Consider the following 18,900-nt stretch of genomic DNA (forward strand, 5'->3'; position numbering starts at 1 on the left):
AAGCACAACTATCTTCTATGGGTATAGTGGTGCGTTTGTTTAGAGTAGAAACCGCCCCCTCGACCTTGGGGACTGTCTGCCATAAGTCCTTTCTGGGGTCGACCATAGGAAACAATTTCTTAAATATAGGGGGAGAGACGAAAGGTATGCCGGGCCTTTCCCATTCTTTATTTACAATGTCCGCCACCCGCTTGGGTATAGGAAAAGCTTCGGGGGGCCCCGGGACCTCTAGGAACTTGTCCATTTTACATAATTTCTCTGGAATGACCAAATTCTCACAATCATCCAGAGTAGATAACACCTCCTTAAGCAGGGCGCGGAGATGTTCCAATTTAAATTTAAATGCAATCACATCAGGTTCAGCTTGTTGAGAAATTTTCCCTGAATCTGAAATTTCTCCCTCAGACAAAACCTCCCTGGCCCCCTCAGACTGGTGTAGGGGCACTTCAGAACCAATATCATCAGCGTCCTCATGCTCTTCAGTATTTTCTAAAACAGAGCAGTCGCGCTTTCGCTGATAAGTGGGCATGTTGGCTAAAATGTTTTTGATAGAATTATCCATTACAGCCGTTAATTGTTGCATAGTAAGGAGTATTGGCGCACTAGATGTACTAGGGGCCTCCTGTGTGGGCAAGACTGGTGTAGACGAAGGAGGGGATGATGCAGTACCATGCTTACTCCCCTCACTTGAGGAATCATCTTGGGCATCATTTTCTCTAAATTTTGTGTCACATAAATCACATCTATTTAAATGAGAAGGAACCTTGGCTTCCCCACATACAGAATCACAGTCTATCTGGTAGTTCAGACATGTTAAACAGGCATAAACTTGATAACAAATGTACAAAAAATCGTTTTTAAACATAAAACCGTTACTGTCACTCTTAACTTTTAAACCTGAACACACTTTACTTACTGCAAATGTGAAAAAGTATGAAGGAATTGTCCAATATTCCACAAATTTCACCACAGTGTCTTAAAGCACTTAAAAAGTATTGCACACAAATTTGAAAAGCTTTAACCCTTAAAATAACGGAACCGGAGCCGTTTTTATATTTAAACCCCTTTACAGTCCCTGGTATCTGCTTTGCTGAGACCCAACCAAGCCCAAAGGGGAATAACGATACCATATGACGCCTTCAGAAAGTCTTTTCTATGTATCAGAGCTCCTCCACACATGCATCTGCATGTCATGCTTCCCCAAAACAATGTGCGCAATAGAGGCGCCTGAAAATGAGGCTCTGCTATGATTAGGGAAAGCCCACTAGAGGATAAGGTGTCCAATACAGTGCCCTGCCGGTTATTTTACATAATTCCCAAGAATAAAATAATTCCTCAAAGCTATGAAGTATTAAAATATGCTTATATATCAATCGTTTTAGCCCAGAAAATGTCTACAGTCTTAAAAGCCCTTGTGAAGCTCTTTTTTTTTCTTTATGTAATAAAAATGGCTTACCGGATCCCATAGGGAAAATGACAGCTTCCAGCATTACATCGTCTTGTTAGAAATGTGTCATACCTCAAGCAGCAAAAGTCTGCTCACTGTTTCCCCCAACTGAAGTTAATTCCTCTCAACAGTCCTGTGTGGAAACAGCCATCGATTTTAGTAACGGTTGCTAAAATCATTTTCCTCTTACAAACAGAAATCTTCATCTCTTTTCTGTTTCAGAGTAAATAGTACATACCAGCACTATTTTAAAATAACAAACTCTTGATTGAATAATAAAAACTACAGTTAAACACCAAAAAACTCTAAGCCATCTCCGTGGAGATGTTGCCTGTACAACGGCAAAGAGAATGACTGGGGAAGGCGGAGCCTAGGAGGGATCATGTGACCAGCTTTGCTGGGGCTCTTTGCCATTTCCTGTTGGGGAAGAGAATATCCACAAAGTAAGGATGACGCCGTGTCCAGGACGACACACCCTAGTTGGGAGAAAAGAGTATTAGTATACAAATCTTGGTATTAAATAATTACATTGACTACAATGTGTTTTTCAATTCAATGTTAATTATATAGCAGAATACCCAAAGCGTTGCTTATACATATATATATAAAAACATGGTAAAAATGAAAGAGGGAGCGGAATCTGTGTAATCCAATAATTTAACAACATTATATATTATTATGAACATTATAAAATTACAATTATATAAAATTCCATATAAACTTCTTTTATCAATATAAAATATAAAATATATTTTGGGGATATATACACTTATATATAAAAAATAAAAATATCTACATGATTATATATTAAGATGTTTTTAAATTTCACTATTTATATATAAAGGTTGGGATAATTTAAAAAATTCACTATTTTATGTATAAAGTGTGATGTTGGAATATAAAAGATACAATCAAGTTCAGATAAAGGGATTTAGATACCAATTCTCGCCATTTAGCCCACTATGGGGTTAGGGAGTTAAAATTAACTATTCATTCTGCTCATTATAAAGAAGATTAGTAGTAGTATCACTAGTAACTGTTTCTACTTTTTTTATACCCAATATAATAAAAACCTCTGTTTTCTGTCCATGATGATCTTTAAAATGCTTGGACAATAGATGATCTTCAAATCCCCATTCCTATATTTAGAAGATGTTGTCCTAATTCTATCACGTAGGGGTTGTCCCTGTTTGTCCCAAATACTGTTTCTTACATGGACATTGAATTAAATAAATTAACATTTCTATCAGTACATTTGATGATATTTCTAATTTTATGTTTAAAATCTGTCTGGCTGGAACTCACTGTTTTGCACCTACTTACTAAATTTACAAGCATTTACAGGATCTACATGGAAAGAAACCTTCTTACTTATTTCCTTCTATGTCTGTGGAAATAGCCTACTTTTTTCTTATTTTTAATTCGCTTGGTTTGCAAGTACATTTTTTAGGGTTTTTGCTTTTCTATCGATCACTTTCGGTTTATCCTTCTACTAATTCTCCTAAAATTGGATCTTTTCTTATAAAGTGCCAGTGCTTTTTTAGAATCTTTTCCACTAGTCTATAATCAGAATTGTATTGTGTTATAAAAGCAGTATCTATATTATTAACAGTGTTATTTCTCTTTTTTCTCGAATTTTTCTAGAGAAGCTTTTCTCGGATAATAATTCTGATCTCTTTTTCCCCTCTGCTTCTTTTTTTGCTTCCAGTTATCAACCTCTTGGATGTATCCTCTTTCTAATGAATTTGTTCTCATGAATACTGGCCCTGTTCTTGGTAATCTTCTATAGAAGAACACTTTTTTTCTTAATCTATAGAATTGGCCCTTTGGTATATTAAGTTTCACATGTTACAAGGTGACAACTACGTGGACGTGAATATTATTACTTCGAATCCCACTTTTTTAAAGAATGTTTTTGTTTTGAAATTTCTTTTCACATCTTTTCAATTATTAGGTCTAAAAAATTTATACTTCTGTATTATTTGTTTCCTGGGTAAAAGAAATATCCCACGTGTTTTTGTTAAGTTCTCCATAAATATTTCAAAAAGTTCTTGTCCAGCCCCTCCAAATAATAAAAATATCATCGATAAAACGTTTAAAAGCACGAGGTTTGCACCCAGCATAAGCTTATGTATATGTTTTTGTTCGAAGAGACCAATAAATAAATTGGCATAGCTGGGTGCAAACCTGTGCCCATTGCTGTTCCTTTTATTTGCAGGAAAATTCTGCATTAAAGCTTGAAATAGTTGTTTTCTAAAATAATAAAATTCAAATTACATTAATATTAAAATCTGCCTTTGTACTATGGGTAGGTCTTCTATCGTTGTGTAGATAAAATTTTATAGCTTTAACTGCCCAAATTATGTTTAATATTAGAGTACAGGGAGTCTTACATCGCAGGTTGCAAATATATAAGATATCATTCCACTAGACATTTTGGCGAATATTAATTAGATCTGTTGAATCTTTTAAAAAGGTGGGTAATTAACTACATATTTTTGAAGGAATAAAGCTACATACCTAGACAGGTTCGACAGTTAGGGAGTTGTTGCCAGATATAATAGGCCCTCTACGAGAGGTTTTATTAGGGATTTGTGAATTTTAGGGAGGTAATAAAAATTGGAGTTCTTGGTTTCACTACTTATTTAAAAGGGATATTCTTTGTCATTAATTATGTTTTCATTTTTGGCAAAGCATAATATTTCTCTAACTTCTTTCCTTTGATTCTATAATCGGATTCTTTTTTAATCTTATGTAAGTTGTTTCATCATTAGAGAGTCTATGCTTCCTCTAGGTTATCTTCAGTATTTAAAATAACTAAATCCTCCGCCCTTGTCCGCAGATTTTATGATTATATCACCATTATTTTTTAAATCTTTCAAAATTTAATTCTCCTTTTTTGTTTGATTTTGTGTGTATCTGTTACCTTTTCTCTTTAAATCAGATTGATGTATCTCATTTTTTACTGTTTATTGAAAAATGTGGAAAGAATTTCAAAAACAAAAACACATTCTTTAAAAAGTGGATTTGAATAATTATATTTCACTCCACGAGTTGTCACCTTGAACAGTGGAAACATAATATACCAAAGGCCAATTCTATAGATTAAGAAAAAATTGTTCTTCTATAGAAGATTACCAAGAAAAGGCCAGTATTCTTGAGAACAAATTCATTGAAAGAGGATACAACCAAGAGTTTGATAATGGAAGCTAAAAAGAAGCAGAGGGGAAAAAGAGATCAGAATTATTATCCAGAAAAGCTTCTCTAAAAAATTCAAAAAAAAGAAATGACACTGTTAATAATATAGATACTGCTTTTATAACACAATACAATTCTGATTATAGACTAGTGGAAAAGATTTAAAAAGCACTGGCACTTTATAAAAAAAGATCCAGTTTTAGGAGAATTAGTAGAAGATAAACCGAAGTGATCTATAGAAAAAGCAAAAACCCTAAAAAATGTACTTGCACCAAGCGAATTTAAAAATAAGTAATAGGTGCAAAACATTGAGTTCCAGCCAGACAGATTTTAAACATAAAATTAAAAAATCATCAAATGTACTGATAGAAATGTTATTTATTTAATTCAATGTCCATGTAAGAAACAGTATTTGGGACAAACAGGACAACCCCCTACGTGATAGAATTAGACATCTTCTAAATATAGAATGGGGATTTGAAGATCATCTATTGTCAAGCATTTTAAAGATCATCATGGACAGAAAACAGAGGGTTTTTTATATTGGGGTATAAAAAAGTAGAAAACAAGTTACTGTGATACTACTACAAATCTTCTTTACTAATGAAGCAGAATTAATAGTTAATTTTAACTCTCTAACCCCATATGGGCTAAACGCAGAATTGGATCTAAATCCCTTTATCTGAACTTTGATGTATCTTTTTATATTCCAACATCACACTTTTATACATAAAATAGTGAATTTTTAAATTATCCCGAACCTTTTATATAAAATTGTGAAATTTAAAAACATCTTAATATATAATCATGGTAGATATTTTTATTCTTTTTTATATATAAGGTATATATCCCCAAAATATATTTTATATTTATAAAAAGTTTTTATGAATTTTTATATAATTGTAATTTTATAATGTTGATAATAATATATAATGTTGTTAAATTATTGGATTACACAGATTCCGCTCCCTCTTTCATTTTTTACCATGTATTTTATATATATGTATAAGCAACGCTTTAGGGTATTCTCCTATATAATTAACCTTGAATTGAATAACACATTGAGTCAAGGTAATTATTTAATACCAAGATTTGTATACTAATACTCTTTTATACTTTTTTATATATATGATTGATTTTATGATTCCTATTTCCCATTTTTGAAGTTAGGATTGTAGCAACAAGATTAATGAATGAATTGCAGCAATATATGTAAACCGGAATTCACTAAGTAATTTTTTGCAACCAAAAAACCCTAAGGGGTTATGTGAACCGGAATAAACAAAGAAAATCAGGATATAAAAGCTCAGGTAATCCCTCAAAGGTAGTCAATCTTGATAAAGGCTCACTTCCTAGCCGAAACGCGTAATTTGACTCCGCAAACGAAAGGATACCAATATATCTATCCCTGAGATTGATTCTAAGGACTTTGAGGCCGTTTTTTTCCACATACCGGCAAAGAAATAAACACTTCAGAGGCTACAGCGAGAATCGCAAAACAGATCCAGCTGGCGAACTGCTATTTCCATTGTTACTAGCGGTTCTTTCTTTTCAAATTCCCCCGCGAGCCCAGCATTCAGGTGATCCAAAACAAAATCTCCTGATAGGCTCTTGCAAAAAAAAACGGAAAGAGCTGCCCATTGAGATGCCCACAATAAGATTGTCAGCCAAGTAACAAGGGGGTGCACTCCTAAAACAAAGGAATATCTACAAGATTGGAAGTTTCTGCTCAGTTTCACTACTGGAGTTTTCACTTTGTTCCTCAAGCTTCAAGGAGGTGATACAGAACATCAACACGCCTGGATCAAAAGGTAACTTTGACACATTGTTGTTTCATATTCCATCTGACATAAAGGAATACAAATATCTATCCTTAGTGGTAGATTACCAAATACAGTCCAAAAGAACATTGAAACAGTGTAATAAGGTTTACCATCAGGTTTTGTTCTTAAGAATAAATGGACAAAAGACTTTGTTATAATTTTTGTTTCTTAATTCAGTTACCCACTGCTGTTATCGGGAATTTAGTTTATCAACACGCATCCTATTGCTATATGTGTATAGTTTTTATTGCTATCAGGGAATAGATTTTTATGTATTATATTTCAGCATAGTGTATCAAATTGTGGCCACATTTGTACACTTATATCCACTTAAACTGTGTTTTAAATCTTATCATTTAAATATATCTTCTAATATTATGTTTTATTGAATTTTCTATAATAAATATTGGGAAACACCCTTAAGTGTTGCTTTTCATATATTGACCTCAGCTTATCCAGCGCCCCTCTTACTATTTTACCTCTTGTAGGTAAAATCTTTGAAATCTAGAAGGTACCCTGGGTTACGATTTCTAAAGCCCAGGAGTCCTGAACGTCTCTTGCCCAAGCCTGAGCAAAGAGAGAAAGTTTGCCCCCTACTAGATCTGGTCCCGGATCGGGGGCTACCCCTTCATGCTGTCTTTGTGGCAGCAGCGGGCTTCTTGTCCTGTATACCTTTGTTCCAAGTCTGGTTAGGTCTCCAGACTGACTTGGATTGAGCTAAATTCCCCTCTTGCTTTGCAGCAGGGGAAGAGGTAGAGGGACCACCTTTGAAGTTTCGAAAGGAACGAAAATTATTTTGTTTAGTTCTCATCTTGTTTGTCTTATCCTGAGGAAGGGCATGGCCTTTCCCTCCAGTGATGTCTGAAATTATCTCTTTCAGCTGAGGCCCCAAATAGGATCTTACCCTTGAAAGGGATGGCTAAAAGCTTAGATTTTGTTGACACATCAGCAGACCAGGACTTAAGCCATAACGTTCTACGCGGCTAAAAATGGCAAAACCTGAATTCTTTGCCGCTAATTTAGCCAGTTGAAAGGCGGCATCTGTAACAAAAAGAATTAGCTAGCTTGAGAGCCCTAATTCTATCCAGAATATCATCTAATGGGGTCTCAATCTGAAGAGCTTCCTCCAGAGCCCTCAAACCAAAAAGCAGCTGCAGTAGTTACAGGAACAATGCACGCTATAGTTTGGAGAAGAAAACCCTGATGAACAAATATTTTCTTTAGGAGACCCTCTAATTTTTTTATCCATAGGATCTTTGAAAGCACAAACTTTCCTCAATAGGTATAGTTGTACGCTTAGCCAGGGAAGAAATAGCTCCCCTCCACCTTAGGGACCGTCTGCCACGAGTCCCCGCACGGTGTCTGATATGGGAAACATTTTCTTAAAAGTAGGAGGGGGAGCGAACGGAATACGTGGTCTATCCCACTCCTTAGTAACAATGTCTGAAATCCTCTTAGGGACCGGAAAAAACAACAGTGTAGGCAGGAACCTCTAGAAATCTGTCCATTTTACACAATTCTCTCTGGAAACTACAATAGGGTCACAATCATCCAGAGTCACTAAAACCTCCCTGAGCAACAAGCGGAGGTGTTCTAGTTTAAATTTAAAAGCCATCATATCTGAGTCTGTCTGAGGGAACATCTTTCCTGAATCAGAAATCTCTCCCTCAGACAGCAAATCCCTCACCCCCAACTCAGAACATTGTGTGGGTACATCGGATATGGCTAATAAAGCGTCAGAGTGCTCAGCATTTGTTTTCACACCAGACCTACTGCGCTTCCCCTGCAACCCAGACAGCTTAGATAAAACCTCTGTGACGGTAGTTTTCATAACTGCGGCCATATCTTGCAGGTTGAAAGAATTAGACGAACTAGAAGTACTTGGCGTCGCTTGTGCGGGCGTTAATGGTTGTTACACTTGGGGAGAATTAGATGGCATAACCTGATTCCCTTCTGACTGAGAATCATCCTGCAACATACTTTTAGTAGCTAAAATATGTTCTTTGCAATTTATTGACCTTTCAGTGCATGAGGGACACATTCTAAGTGGGGGTTCCACAATGGCTTCTAAACATATTAAACAATGACTTTCCTCAATGTCAGACATGTTGAACAGGCTAGTAATGACTACAAACAAGCATGAAAAACACTTTATTTAGTGAAATAAATAATCTTAAAAAACGGTACTGCATACACGTTCTGCAAAACTGCTTTAAAATACACCAAATTTTTCAAAATTTTGATAGACTCAATATGTGTAGTTAAGTTTGCTCCACAAGAAAATTTAACATTTAACCCTTTATTGTGCAAACCGGATTGAAATAAGGCCTAAATTCGGAAAAAAACACCCCCCAGCACCTTGCCACAGCCCTGCTGTGGCGCCTACCTGCCCTCAGGGATTGTAAATATGGGGTTAAAGCTTCGATTTCGCCCAAAACATCCACAAGGGCCCTCAGGAGTTGGAGCTTGCTGCTTGCAGAGTGCAAACAACTGCGCATCTGAGGCGCGAAAATAGGCCCCCGCCCATCTCACTCGATGTCTCTACAGCTCAAAGAACCGCACCCAGAGCGGTTTAAAGTAACCATGTGGGGTCTGAGACCCAAAAGATAAGACAAGTGTATCCTCAAACAAAGTTGCCCAAAAACATTATTGCCCACAAAACGTTAACAGCACTCCCAGTTCAAAAAAACGTTTGCCCACAAACATTCAAAACTCAGTGTCAACCATTTTTTTATTAGCCCCTTATGCAAGCTTAGTAATACCTTTCTATATAGGATTACTGCTTACCCTTACCCTCATGGGGATACTGTCAGCCTTTCTGCAATACACAGTCTCTCCAGAAAAAATGACTGAACATACCTCACTGCTATATAGCATGAAAACGTTCCTCACACTGAAGTTTCACTGGATCTTAGTTACAAATGCTAAGATCATCATCCTCCAGGCAGAAGTCTTCATCCCATCTGCTGCCTGAGAGCAAATTAGTACACAACCGGTAACATTTCAAACAAAAAAACTCTTGATTGAGAAATTAAAAACTAATATTTTATCACCTCTTTCACTTTACCCTTCCTAGTACTTAGAGTAGGCAAAGAGAATGACTGGGGGGTGGAGCTAAGGGAGGAGCTATATAGACAGCTCTGCTGTGGTGCTCTTTGCCACTTCCTGTTAGCAGGAGGATAATATCCTACAAGTAAAGGATGAATCTGTGGACTCGTCGTACCTTATAGAAGAAAAACTCACGTCAAGAAAGTCGCAAGAAATGATGCAACTCGCGTCACAGCAAAAAAAAAAATTGCAACAAAAATGTCGCAATAAGAAGTAACATTCTGCGTCATCGCGAGCCTAAGCCCACGAAAATTTTTAAAGAAAACAGACTCCAAGTTACAACTAACTGAAACCCCAGGTAAGTCTAAACTTCCATTAACATAATTTCCATGCTGAAACTGTTAGACTGTGAAGGGAAATACACAGACCTGACTCATGGCAAATATATAAAATTATACATTTAAAACCTTATAAGAAAGTGCCAAACATAGCTGAGAGTGTCTAAAAAAGATAAATACTTACCAGAAGACACCCATCCACATATAGCAGACAACCAAACCAGTACTGAAACATATCAGCAGAGGTAATGATAGTGGAGTATAATGTCGATCTGTAAAGGGAGGCAGCAGATGAATCCCTGCAACCGATTACAGAGAGCCTTAGAATAGATTTCCCATAGGTGAAAACATGGTATAATCAGGCAATATTCCCTTCACATCCCTCAGACAAACACTGTACTTTAAGAGGAACTGGGCTTCAATATGCTTAGAAGCGCTTATCAAAGAAGAAAATCAAGCACAACTTACTTCACCACCTCCATAGGAGGCAAAGTTTGTAAAACTAAGGTATGTGTGAGGTGGGAGGTGTATTTATAGGCATTTTGAGGTTTGGGAAACTTTGCCCCCTACTGGTAGGAATGTATATGCCATACGTCACTAGCTCATGGACTCTTGCCACTTGAAATAAATAGTTGTATAACCCTTTTCAAACAAACATTTTCTTCTGGAATTTGAATAGGTTTATCTTGTATTTTGACTAGCAACATTATAAAAGATAATGCATTTAAATTCTACAACTCCTCTCAGACAAAAGCATTACACAGCACAGTCAATGAGAGCTATGACACCAGCTCCTCACCGTAGGAGTTGAAGTGCGTTCAGCTTTGCTGTTTGAGGTGCTCTGGATGTGGAAGAGAACTATGGATTCCGCCTGTCCCTTTATTACAGCTTCAGCAGCTCTGTAAGGTAAATTAATATAAAATATTAGCCACTTAAAAAAAAAAAAATAATAAAAAGTCAAGGTAACATTAAAGGGACAGTCAAGTCCAAAAAAACCTTTCATGATTCAGATAGGGCATGTAATTTTAAACAACTTTCCAATTTACTTTTATGACCAATTTTGCTTTGTTCTCTTGGTATTATTAGTTGAAAGCTAAACCTAGGAGGTTCATATGCTAATTTCTCAGACCTTGAAGGCCGCCTCTAATCTAAATGCATTGATAGTTTTTCACAACTAGAGAGCATTAGTTCACGTGTTTCATATAGATAACATTGAGCTCATGCTCGTGAATTTACCATGGAGACAGCTCTGATTGGCTAAAATGCAAGTCTGTCAAAGGAACTGAAATAAGGGGGCAGTCTGCTAAGGCTTAGATACAAGGTAATCACAGAGGTTAAAACGTGTATAATTATAAACTGTGTTGGTTATGCAAAGCTGGGAAATTGGTAATTAAGGGATTATCTATCTTTTAAAACAGCAAACATTCTGGTGTTGACTGTCCCTTTAAGATTGAAAATACATTACATATATATATATTATATATATATATATATATATATATATATAAATATATATATATATATTGTGATTATATAGGCAAGTTACTGCTATATATATATATATATATATTAATAATCTATATATTATATATAAAAATACACACACCACCCAAACACCAACCCCCCCCCTCCCCACTTTAACCCTCTTTATTCCAGTATACTATTAGATGATATTACAATACTAGAACTACTTCATACTTACCAGTTTAGTAACCCATTCTGCATCTGTTTCAGGAATTTTCAAGAATAGGAGAAACACTTCATAATTCCCTAAGGATGTTGCATCTTCTTGCGGACTTCTGATATGTAATATCTGGTAGTCATGAGACCCGCTTTTTTAAGTCTCACCATAAGAAACTAAAAATATCTAAAGAACCAGGGAAAACCTAGGCACTACAAATTTTCAGTGCAGATCCACATTTTAAAACAAATACTTTTTAGAAATTAAATTCAACTCACCTTATTGGCCATTTCAGTAGAAAAGACATAAACCACATTTTGTTGGCGTTTTTCGTCCAGGTGCAGAATCAAGCATTGTTGGCCCATGTGATGGAGTGGAAGACCTGGGGACGGAGGTGTTGGAAGGGGTCATGGTGTGAGAGGCATGTTGGGACTCCAGAGGCATTGCTGGATCTGTAGTGTTGCAGTCTACAAAAGGAGTAAAGACATTAAAACATGACCTCTAGCTTCCTTTATTTGTTTTATTCACTTAAAAAGAATATGTAAAATTTAGATAACAGCAAACAAGGTAATATATTACAATAATATAAAATAAATTATAACCCATAGCCAAGATGCATTGCAAGTTCAAGATTTTGGATCATTTAAAAGTTTTGGGGGGGGGGGGGGAATGATGCTTACATCACATGTGGGAGGCAAAAAAAACAAATTATAGACGCTCCCCACTTTTCCATGATTCCTCTGTCAAACATATGACCAAGAGAAAGGTGAAAACACAAAAGCAGGAAAGAAAAAGCAAACTGATACTGCCACCAACTGTTATGGAAAGACAAGGGCGGGTCTCGTGGACTCTCACTATCATGAAAAACATAATTTATGCTTACCTGATAAATTTATTTCTCTTGTAGTGTGTTCAGGTCACGGGTCATCCAGTACTTATGGGATATATTCTCCTTCCCAACAGGAAGTTGCAAGAGGATCACCCAAGCAGAGCTGCTATATAGCTCCTCCACCCTCACATGTCATATCCAGTCATTCGACCGAAACAAGACGAGAAAGGAGAAACTATAGGGTGCAGTGGTGACTGGAGCTTTAATTAAAATTTAGAACTGCCTCAAAAAAAGACAGGGCGGGCCGTGGACTGAACACACTACAAGAGAAATAAATTTATCAGGTAAGCATAAATTATGTTTTCTCTTGTTAAGTGTGTTCAGTCCACGGGTCATCCATTACTTATGGGATACCAATACCAAAGCTAAAGTACACGGATGATGGGAGGGACAAGGCAGGAACATTAAACAGAAGGAACCACTGCCTGTAGAACCTTTCTCCCAAAAACAGCCTCCGAAGAAGCAAAAGTGTCAAATTTGTAAAATTTTGAAAAGGTATGAAGTGAAGACCAAGTTGCAGCCTTGCAAATCTGTTCAACAGAGGCCTCATTCTTAAAGGCCCAGGTGGAAGCCACAGCTCTAGTGGAATGAGCTGTAATTCTTTCAGGAGGCTGCTTTCCAGCAGTCTCATAGGCTAAACGTATTATGCTACGAAGCCAAAAAGAGAGAGAGGTGGCCGAAGCCTTTTGACCTCTCCTCTGACCGGAATAGACGACAAACAGAGAAGTTTGCCGAAAATCTTTAGTTGCCTGTAAGTAGAACTTCAGGCCACGGACCACGTCCAGATTATGCAAAAGACGTTCCTTCTTTTAAGAAGGATTAGGACATAATGATGGAACAACAATCTCTTGATTGATATTCCTGTTAGAAACAACCTTTGGTAAAAACCCAGGTTTAGTACGCAGAACTACCTTGTCTGAATGAAAAATCAGATATGGAGAATCGCAATGTAAGGCACATAACTCCGAGACTCTTCGAGCCGAGGAAATAGCCATCAAAAACAGAACTTTCCAAGATAAAAGCTTAATATCAATGGAATGAAGGGGTTCAAACGGAACACCTTGAAGAACTTTAAGAACCAAGTTTAAGCTCCACGGAGGAGCAACAGTTTTAAACACAGGCTTAATCCTAGCCAAAGCCTGACAAAAAGCCTGGACGTCTGGATTCTCTGCCAGACGTCTGTGTAAAAGAATAGACAGAGCAGGAATCTGTCCCTTTAACGAATTAGCGGATAAACCCTTTTCTAAACCTTCTTGTAGAAAAGCCAATATCCTAGGAATCCTAACCTTACTCCATGAGTAACTCTTGGATTCACACCAATATAAATATTTACGCCATATCTTATGGTAAATTTTTCTGGTAACAGGTTTCCGAGCCTGTATTAATGTATCAATAACCGACTCCGAGAAACCACGCTTTGATAGAATCAAGCGTTCAATCTCCATGCAGTCAGCCTCAGAGAAATTAGGCTTGGATGGTTGAAAGGACCCTGAATTAGAAGGTCCTGCCTCAGAGGCAGAGACCATGGTGGACAGGACATGTCCACTAGGTCTGCATACCAGGTCCTGCGTGGCCACGCAGGCGCTATCAGAATCACTGATGCTCTCTCCTGTTTGATCCTGGCAATCAGTCGAGGTAGCAACGGAAATGGTGGAAACACATAAGCCATGTTGAAAACCCAAGGGGCTGCTAGTGCATCTACCAACACCGCTCCCGGGTCCCTGGACCTGGATCCGTAACAAGGAAGCTTGGCGTTCTGGCGAGATGCCATGAGATCCAGCTCCGGTTCGCCCCAACGAAGAATCAGTTGAGCAAACACCTCCTGGTGAAGTTCCCACTCCCCCGGATGAAAGGTCTGGCGACTTAGAAAGTCCGCCTCCCAGTTCTCCACGCCTGGGATGTAGATCGCTGACAGGTGACAAGAGTGAGACTCTGCCCAGCGAATTATCTTCGAGACTTCCAACATCGCTAGGGAACTCCTGGTTCCCCCTTGATGATTGATGTAAGCCACAGTCGTGATGTTGTCCGACTGAAATCTGATGAACCTCAGTGTTGCTAACTGAGGCCAAGCTAGAAGAGCATTGAATATTGCTCTTAATTCCAGAATGTTTATTGGGAGGAGTTTCTCCTCCTGAGTCCACGATCCCTGAGCCTTCAGGGAGTTCCAGACTGCACCCCAGCCTAGTAGGCTGGCATCTGTTACAATCGTCCAATCTGGTCTGCGAAAAGTCATTCCTTTGGACAGATGAACCCGCGACAACCACCAGAGAAGAGAATCTCTGGCCTCCTGGTCCAGATTTAGTAAAGGGGACAGATCCGAGTAATCCCCATTCCACTGACTTAGCATGCATAGTTGCAGCGGTCTGAGATGCAGGCGCGCAAATGGCACTATGTCCATTGCCGCGACCATTAAGCCGATTACTTCCATGCACTGAGCTACTGATGGGCTTGGAATGGAATGAAGGACACGGCATTTAGGATTTTTGATAACCTGGACTCCGTCAGGTAAATCTTCATCTCTACAGAATCTATAAGAGTCCCTAGAAAGGGAACCCTTGTGAGTGGTAACAGAGAACTCTTTTCCATGTTCACTTTCCACCCATGCGACCTCAGAAATGCTAGAACTGTCTCTGTATGAGACTTTGCATTTTGAAAACTTGACGCTTGAATCAGAATGTCGTCTAGGTACGGAGCCACCGCTATGCCTCGCGGTCTTAGTACTGCCAGAAGCGAGCCCAGAACCTTTGTAAAAATTCTCGGGGCCGTAGCCAACCCGAAGGGAAGAGCTACAAACTGGTAATGCCTGTCTAGAAAGGCAAACCTTAGGTAACGATAATGATCTTTGTGAATCGGTATGTGAAGGTAGGCATCCTTTAAGTCCACTGTGGTCATATACTGACCCTCTTGGATCATGGGAAGGATGGTTCGAATAGTTTCCATTTTGAACGATGGAACCCTTAGGAATTTGTTTAAGATCTTCAGGTCCAAGATTGGCCTGAAGGTTCCCTCTTTTTTGGGAACCACAAACAGATTTGAGTAAAAACCTTGCCCTTGTTCCGTCCGCGGAACCGGGTGGATCACTCCCATTACTAAGAGGTCTTGTACACATCGTAGAAATGCCTCTTTCTTTATTAGGTTTGTTGATAACCTTGACAGATGAAATCTCCCTTGTGGAGGAGAAGTTTTGAAGTCCAGAAGGTATCCCTGAGATATGATATCCAACGCCCAGGGATCCTGGACATCTCTTCCCCAAGCCTGGGCGAAGAGAGAAAGTCTGCCCCTCACTAGATCCGTTTCCGGATAGGGGGCCCTTTCTTCATGCTGTCTTAGGGGCAGAAGCAGGTTTTCTGGCCTGCTTGCCCTTGTTCCAGGACTGGTTGCCTTTCCAACCCTATCTAACGATTAGCAGTCCCTTCCTGTTTTGGAGCGGAGGAAGTTGATGCTGCTCCTGCCTTGAAATTACGAAAGGCACGAAAATTAGACTGTTTGGCCTTTGATTTGGCCCTGTCCTGAGGAAGGGTGTGACCCTTACCTCCAGTAATGTCAGCAATAATTTCTTTCAAGCCGGGCCCGAATAAGGTTTGCCCTTTGAAAGGAATATTAAGCAATTTAGATTTAGAAGTGACATCTGCTGACCAGGATTTAAGCCATAGCGCTCTGCGAGCCTGGATGGCGAATCCGGAGTTCTTAGCCGTTAGTTTGGTTCAATGCACAATGGCATCCGAAATAAATGCATTAGCTAGCTTAAGGGCTCTAAGCTTGCTCATAATCTCATCCAATGGTGCTGTGCAAATAGCCTCTTCCAGAGACTCAAACCAAAATGCCGCTGCAGCAGTGACGGGCGCAATGCATGCAAGGGGCTGTAATATAAAACCTTGTTGAACAAACATTTTCTTAAGGTAACCTAATTTTTTATCCATTGGATCTGAGAAAGCACAGCTATCCTCCACCGGGATAGTGGTACGCTTGGCTAAAGTAGAAACTGCTCCCTCCACCTTAGGGACCGTCTGCCATAAGTCTCGTGTGGCGGCGTCTATTGGAAACATCTTTCTAAATATCGGAGGAGGGGAAAAGGGCACACCGGGTCTATCCCACTCCTTGCTAATAATCTCTGTAAGCCTTTTAGGTATAGGAAAAACGTCAGTACACACCGGCACCGCATAGTATTTATCCAGCCTACATAATTTCTCTGGGATTGCAACCGTGTCGCAATCATTCAGAGCCGCTAACACCTCCCCTAGCAATACACGGAGGTTCTCGAGCTTAAATTTAAAATTTCTGAATCCGGTCTCCCCGGATCAGATCCGTCACCCACAGAATGAAGCTCTCCGTCCTCATGTTCTGCAAATTGTGACGCAGTATCGGACATGGCTCTCGTATCATCGGCGCACTCTGTCCTTAACCCAAAGCTATCGCGCTTGCCTCTTAACTCAGGCAAATTAGATAATACCTCTTTCATAACATTAGCCATATCATGCAAAGTGATTTGTAAGGGTTTTGATGTACTTGGCGCCACAATCTCACGCACCTCCTGAGCGGGAGGCGAAGGTACTGACACGTGAGGAGAGTTAGACGGCATAACTTCCCCCTCGTTGTCTGGTGATAATTTCTTTACCGGTAAAGACTGACTTTTATTTAAAGTAACATCAATACAATTGGTACACATATTTCTATTGGGCTCCACATTGGCTTTTAAACATACTGAACAAGTAGATTCATCTGTATCAGACATGTTTAAACAGACTAGCAATGAAGGCTAGCAAGCTTGGAAAAAACTTTCAATAAATTTACAAGCAATAGAAAAAACGCTTCAGCGCTTTCAAAAAACACAAAAAAAACTGTCACAGTTGAAATAACAATGAACTAATTCAGTTATAGCCAACAAATTTAACAGTAAATGTATGAATTTAGCAGAGGATTGCACCCACTAGCAAACGGATGATTAACCCCTCAATACCCAAAAAACGGATAATCAATTTCAGATTTAACGCTTTTATCACAGTCAAACACACTGTCACAGGTCTGCTGTGACTGATTACCTCCCTCAAAAATGAATTTTGAAGACCCCTGAGCTCTCTGGAGACGTCCTGGATCAAGGAGGAAGAAGCAGGAAGACTGTGCAACAAGGCGCTAAAAAAAGGCCCCTCCCACTCATATTACAACAGTGGGAGACCTGTTACAACGGTTTCTATGCAGAAATAAACGTTAGCCATAGGGAAAAAAATCATGCCCAAAAAGATTTATCACCAAAGTACCTCACAAAACGAATAACATGCCAGTAAACGTTTTAAAAACAACTTTTCCAGTGTTATGCAAAGTTTTAACTAAGCCTGCTACCAGTCGCTTCTACTGCAGTTAAGGCTCATACATTTATTTCAGTATTAACAGTATTTTCTCAGTCAAATTCTAGTCCCTAGAAAAAAACTCAACTGCGCATACATTTATCAGCCTGATACCAGTCGCTACTACTGCATTAAAGGCTGTACTTACATCATATGGGTAACAGCAGTGCTTTCTTAGTCAATTCCATTCCTAGAAAATATTATACTGCACATACCTCATTTGCGGGGAACCCCGCATGCTATTCCCTTTTCTGAAGTTACCCCACTCCTCAGAATGTGCGAGAACAGCCAGTGGATCTTAGTTACGTCTGCTAAGATCATAGAAAACGCAGGCAGATTTTCTTCTTCTAAATACTGCCTGAGAGAAAAAACAGCACACTCCGGTGCCATTTTAAAATAATAAACTTTTGATTGAAGAATAATTAAGTAAAAAACTCCTATCTCCTCTCACAACCTCCTTCGTTGAGACTTGCAAGAGAATGACTGGATATGACATGTGAGGGGAGGAGCTATATAGCAGCTCTGCTTGGGTGATCCTCTTGCAACTTCCTGTTGGGAAGGAGAATATATCCCATAAGTAATGGATGACCCGTGGACTGAACACACTTAACAAGAGAAAAGTTTTTACGGTAAGCATAATTTTTTTTCCATAAGATTGTGAGAGAGTCTACAAGGCATTACATGTGGGGTCCTATACCCAAGCTGTGAAATCCACAAGACCACCGTGAAATAGGGCAGGAAGAGGTTCTAAACAGGCACTGGGGCCTAAAGAACTAAACTACCAAAAGCAGCCTCAGGCAAATGTGTCAAAACGGTAGAATTTTGTAAAGGTATGTAAAGATGACCAAGTAGCTAGCTTGCAAATCTATTCAATGGTCTTATTCTGACCAGAGCTGGAACAAAAACTTGAATGTCAAGAAGTTTCGAAATCTGTTTCTGCTACAGGACTGAAAGTGCAGAAATTTAGCCTTTAAGGTAACTGGCTGATTAACGCTTATCCAGACCAGCCTGCAAAAATTTAGAATTTTAAGGATTTTAAGAGTTCCAACTGTAATTCTAGAATTCAAATCAGGAAAAGAACCTTTCCAGATAATGCGATAAATATGTCTTATACCAGGCTTTTCTAGGACTTTA

At 38.8% G+C, this 18,900-nt stretch overlaps 1 protein-coding gene across 1 annotated transcript in view; it reads right to left on the bottom strand.

Annotated features, from left to right (window-relative positions):
• Window positions 1–18,900, bottom strand: part of BCL9 (BCL9 transcription coactivator) — a 346,838-nt gene that overhangs the window by 136,170 nt on the left and 191,768 nt on the right. The window contains 3 exon segments of the mRNA XM_053705893.1: window positions 10,654–10,753; window positions 11,815–11,849; window positions 11,851–12,002. Coding sequence (XP_053561868.1) covers window positions 10,654–10,753; window positions 11,815–11,849; window positions 11,851–12,002 — 287 coding nt within the window.

Source organism: Bombina bombina, chromosome 3 (assembly GCF_027579735.1).
Source record: "Bombina bombina isolate aBomBom1 chromosome 3, aBomBom1.pri, whole genome shotgun sequence".
NCBI classification, from domain to species: domain Eukaryota; kingdom Metazoa; phylum Chordata; class Amphibia; order Anura; family Bombinatoridae; genus Bombina; species Bombina bombina.